The sequence below is a fragment of the Lipotes vexillifer genome, unplaced genomic scaffold (genome assembly GCF_000442215.2).
Source record: "Lipotes vexillifer unplaced genomic scaffold, Lipotes_vexillifer_v1.1 scaffold611, whole genome shotgun sequence".
Classification (NCBI taxonomy): Eukaryota; Metazoa; Chordata; class Mammalia; order Artiodactyla; family Lipotidae; genus Lipotes; species Lipotes vexillifer.
In genome coordinates this window covers 833,670-838,251 of record NW_006785619.1, presented here as the reverse complement: position 1 = coordinate 838,251, position 4,582 = coordinate 833,670, and the positions used below count along the sequence as shown (strand labels likewise).

The 4,582-nt window shown below is 56.6% G+C and overlaps 1 protein-coding gene across 1 annotated transcript in view; it reads right to left on the bottom strand.

Moving 5' to 3' along the window:
• Positions 1 to 1,325: 1,325 nt before the first annotated feature.
• The window catches only part of FGF11 (fibroblast growth factor 11), a 3,662-nt gene continuing 405 nt past the window's right edge, over positions 1,326 to 4,582 (bottom strand). The window contains exons 2-5 of the mRNA XM_007457766.1: positions 2,901 to 3,011; positions 2,593 to 2,696; positions 1,772 to 1,970; positions 1,326 to 1,504 (exon numbers count right to left, since the gene is read on the bottom strand). Coding sequence (XP_007457828.1) covers positions 1,326 to 1,504; positions 1,772 to 1,970; positions 2,593 to 2,696; positions 2,901 to 3,011 — 593 coding nt within the window. The remainder of the gene's footprint in view (positions 1,505 to 1,771; positions 1,971 to 2,592; positions 2,697 to 2,900; positions 3,012 to 4,582) is intronic.

The following is a 4,582-nucleotide window of genomic DNA, read 5'->3' as shown; positions in this document are numbered from 1 at the left end:
CCTGCTGAGGTAGCTAAGTGTTCATGTCCCCCCAACCCAGGCACAGGTCCAGTCATGCCATGGTTCTGGCCACTTTCCCATCCTAGCTGCCCTTCTATGAGCCAGGGATTCCTTCCAAAACTCCTCTGCCCTTCCTCAGCCTCTGTTCCCTGGCAGGGCCCCAGCTGAGTTGCAGGAGCTAGAAACTGCACGTAAAAAATAAGGTTAGCATTCTATAGGAAGAATGAGATTTCTGGGAAATTGTCTAGGGAAAACAAGAAGTTCTGGATGATCCATCCAGAACTTAGTTCTTTGTGAATCATAGCTGGGTCCTTTCCAGAGCTCCTGCTTAACAGGTATCACGAGAGAAGGTGGGAGCGTGGGTCTAGAACTCTTACTCTAGACACCCAAAAAAAAAAAAAAAAAAAAAAAAAAAATAAGGTTAGCATTCTATACGAAGAATAAGATTTTTGGAAAATTGTCTAGGGAAAACAAGAAGTTCTGGACTTAGTTCTTTGTGAATCATAGCTGGGTCCTTTCCAGAGCTCCTGCTTAACAGGTATCACTAGAGAAGGTGGGAGCGTGGGTCTAGAACTCTTACTCTAGACCAATAACATGCCTATATAGGCTCTAGTTCCATCCTAGAGGGAAGGGCTGAGAGTCGTGGTCTATGTCCTAGAGCTGAGATTCAGAAGGAAGTATGGCTCCGTATGTGTCTAGAACACCACGCTCTAGAACTGGGTGTCTCTGGGGTAAGAAAGTTAAACGTGTGGTGATCTGAGACTGGCCCAATTCAGGCCAAGACCAACAGCTGGACAGGGCCCAAATCCAGCCTCTCTCTAGTTGGAAACCAGGGGTCCATCTGGGTGAAGGACAGAAGCCTGATGGATCCAGAACAGAGCCTGGCAGCATGCCTGTGTTCCAGCACAGACCCTGAGTGCAGAAATGGCCCTGGCTGGGGTGCCTGGTGTTCCAGAGCCTGTCTGGAACAAGGCAAAAGGTGGAGTAGCGAAAGAAGGAAACTAATCCTGAGCTGCAGTGGACCTATAAGTCTATGGCTTGGTGGCCATGAAAAGGGCAAAGGGCTTCAGGAACTGGCTGAGCCCGGGGTGGGGAAGATTTATGCCCTGGTTTTGTCAGTTTTGGAACCCCCCGCGCCATCTCGGGAAAAGGCTTTGGAGGGTATAAGTGTGGAAGGAAAGAAGTGATCAGCCAGGGCCATTTTCAGACATCCCCCTCTCTGACCCCTTTCCCGGGCCCAAGGATCTAAGGGTCTCAGCAGCCCCGGAAGTCATGGCCGGCCCCTAGGCTCCCTCAGGGTAGAGCACCTGGTGGGACGTGGCTGCTCAGGGCATGAGGGTGGCAGCAGGGGTGAGAGCAGGGCCAGAAGCAGGGCTGGGAGACAGGCTGTAGTGGTGGCGAGTGCAGGGATACTCCAGTCCGGGGACTACATGGCAGGGGGCAGGGGGACTGGAAGGGGAGGTCTCAGGGACACTGTGGAGAGAAGGCTCCCGGTACACAGCCACTGTGAAGGGGAGAGAGAGGAGCAGGAAGGAGAGTTAGGCACCAAGAGAGCTCTGAAAGGGCTCCCTTCCCCTACAGTCCTCCTCTGGGAACCCACAGAAGGAGAGCTTCCCAAACCTCCAAAGGCCAAAGCCTTCCTGGCTTGACCTGTCATAGCATGTGTCCTCTTAAAACACTTATAGCCTCTTAGCTGTGTGTCACTAAATGTCCATGTCAAGGTCAATACCGTCCCATGTGGTCCACCTCTTCCCTGGGGGTCCATACTCACCCTCCAGGAGCTTGGGCACAAAGTGGGCGGCTGCCTTGATCTTCTTGACTCGATTTCCCTTCATGACTCGGCCCTCCTTGTCCAGGCCCAGGTACCAGGCCCGGCCAGAACGACGCTGGCGATAGAGAGCAGAGGCGTACAGGACATAGTAATTCTCAAAGACGCACTCCTTAAAGCGACACTCAGCTGTGAAATGTGGCTGAGGAGACAAAGACCCAGAAAGGCACACACAGACAGAAAGACAAAAAGACACATCACTGAACAGAAGGGAGCCCTGGGAAGAACAAGGCAGGATATAATCCATACGTTTGAGACTGGGAGAGCCAACTTCTGAGTCCACGCAGGAACTGGGAGAAAGGGAGGAGGAGGAAGAGTCTGGTGGCCCCCCGAGGGCCGGGAACTAGACTTCTGGGGGCCTGGGATAAGAAGATAACTTCTCTCTGCTCTACTCCCAACCTCTCACCATCCAGGGGACCTGGAGGGAATTTCTGCTTGGAGGAGTTCCTGAATCCTTCCCCAGTATCCTGAATGACTCTGGGGAAGTGAGTCATAATGAGGTCTAGAGGAGGTTGGAGAAGACACAGGGGTCCTAAAAGGTTGAAAGAGTTGGACATTCAAAGAGCCTGGGGGTATTCAGGAGGCTATTCGAGGAGAAGGGATTGGAGGGATGCTAGAGGAGGTGCTTGGGAGCGGGCAGTGAGGACAGGGTGTCGGCAAGAGCTGGAGGGAGAGGAAGCCCTGAGCTGCAAAATATCTGTAGTTGGGAAGGCTGTAGCTAGGGGAGTCCCCTGACTCCAGGCCACTCTGCCCCCTTGTCTCACCGAGCTGTAGAGCAGCCCCTCAGCGTTCATGGCCATGTAGTGACCCAGCTTGGCACTCTGGATGGTGACTACACGGAGCCCCACAGGGATCAGGTTGAAGTGGGCTGGGGGTGGAGAGAAGGGGTATCAGTACCCCAAGCCTCCAATCCGCACCTGAGCCCCCCCTCAATTCTGGTCCCAGTTCTACTTCTTCCTTTGCGGGGTCAAAGAGCCAGACTGAAAACAACAGAACCTGAAGCCACAATAGGACTGTCATCTCCTACCCCTGCGCTCCCGCTTCCCACCCAGCAGCTGGCTTCCCCTCTCACTGAAAGAGCTGGTGTCCTCTGGGGTACCCTGGATGCTCCCGTCGGGATTCGCCTGGAGGTAGAAACCCTGGCAGCAGAACAGTTTGGTGACGATGCCTTTGAGCTGAGGCTCTGGAGAGAGAGACATTCATCTTGGAACATGACATCTCTGTTCCCAGAAACACTGCTACACTTGGCGGGATCAGAGGAGAGAAAGAAAGGAGGATGGAGGGAAGGAAGAGGGTCCCAGGGCCCCAGCTCCCTGACCCTCTAAGCAAGCTGTCTCCCCCCTCTCTTTGACTCCAGAGGAAGCTGGGGTGTGGGTCCCTTCTGCTTCCTCTAACCAGCTTTCAGTTTAATTGATTGAAATGTATTTAAAGGCTTAATTCCTGCTCTACAGCGCAACCAGAATGGGGGGAGGGGAGAAGGAAGAGGAAGGGGAGAGATACATGGAAACGCAGAGGACAAAGGGAGACAGGCAGAGCTGCTGAAGGGGCGGTGGGTTTGCGAATGTGGGGGGCATTAAGGTGACCCCAGGGTAGGGGCGCCCCCTCAGGAGTAGGGGTGGGACTGGGCCTGACGCTGACTCAGGACCTGCTGCTGAGGCTGCCGCTCGCTTTGCGCGGGCCTCGCCTTGGCCCAGCGCCGGCCTGACACTGACCCATCTGTCTGTCTGTCTGTCTGTCAGTCTGCTGGCTCGCGGGGGCCCAGCCCTCCCTGAGGCTCAGCCTCTCCCCTTCAGCCAGGTAACCCGCCTGGGATGGGGGATATTCGGTAACAAACCAAGGAAATGGGGGAGGGGGCCAGGGAGCTGGTGAGGCAGGCTGACTCACGTGGGGGCTGGGTCCCACTCAAAGGGTGGGCTGCGGACCGTACCACTGCGGAGGGCCGGCGGCGGGGGGAGGAGGACGCCAGCGGGGGGTGGGGGTTCTCCCCCTAGGGGAGCTGAGAGCGGACGGTAGCGAGGCCAGAGGGACTTCCCGCCTGTCGCACCTGGACGGGGACCACAGGCTAACCCTCACAACTCTCCTCGCCTGGCGCTTGCGGCCGAGTTCCCGGTACCCCCTCGTAGATGGTACGACCCCCAGTCTCCGTGCGGGTATCCAGCCGTTTAGTGTGTCTGAGTTCCTCGCGGCAGAGGGTCCCCTGAGCCCGTGGGACCCGATTTCTGAGTCGCGTAGGCGGTCATGGGGGAGTGCCCAGCTCCCTTCTTGAAGTGCAGGTCACGGGAGGAGGGCGCACAGAGGGGCGGACTGGCGAGGTAGCTGCAAGGACACCCGGGGGAGAGCTGGGGAGATTGGTACCGAGCCAGGCAAGCTCGGCGAGGAGGAACGGAGCCAAGGCTCGGAGGAGCGGGAGAACCGGGGCGGGGGCGGGGCTGCCGGAGCCGCAGAAACCCTCGGGGTGACCCAGGCGTCCGGAACCCCCAGGCCCCTCCGCTCGGCACTGAAAGAATCGCGAGAGACCGCACGTAGGCAGAGGATGGTGGGGGTGGGGACTCCTGTGTTGGGAGGGGGGTTACCCTAAACCGTTCCCGCTACCTAACCCTAAACCTAATCCTAATCCTAACCCGAACCCTAACCCTTAGCCTCACACTAAACCATGCCCTAAACCTAACCTGTACGCTAACACTAAGCCGAGCCATAACACGTACGCTAACCCTAAACCATTTTCGTATCCTAACCTGTACCCTAAACTGTGTC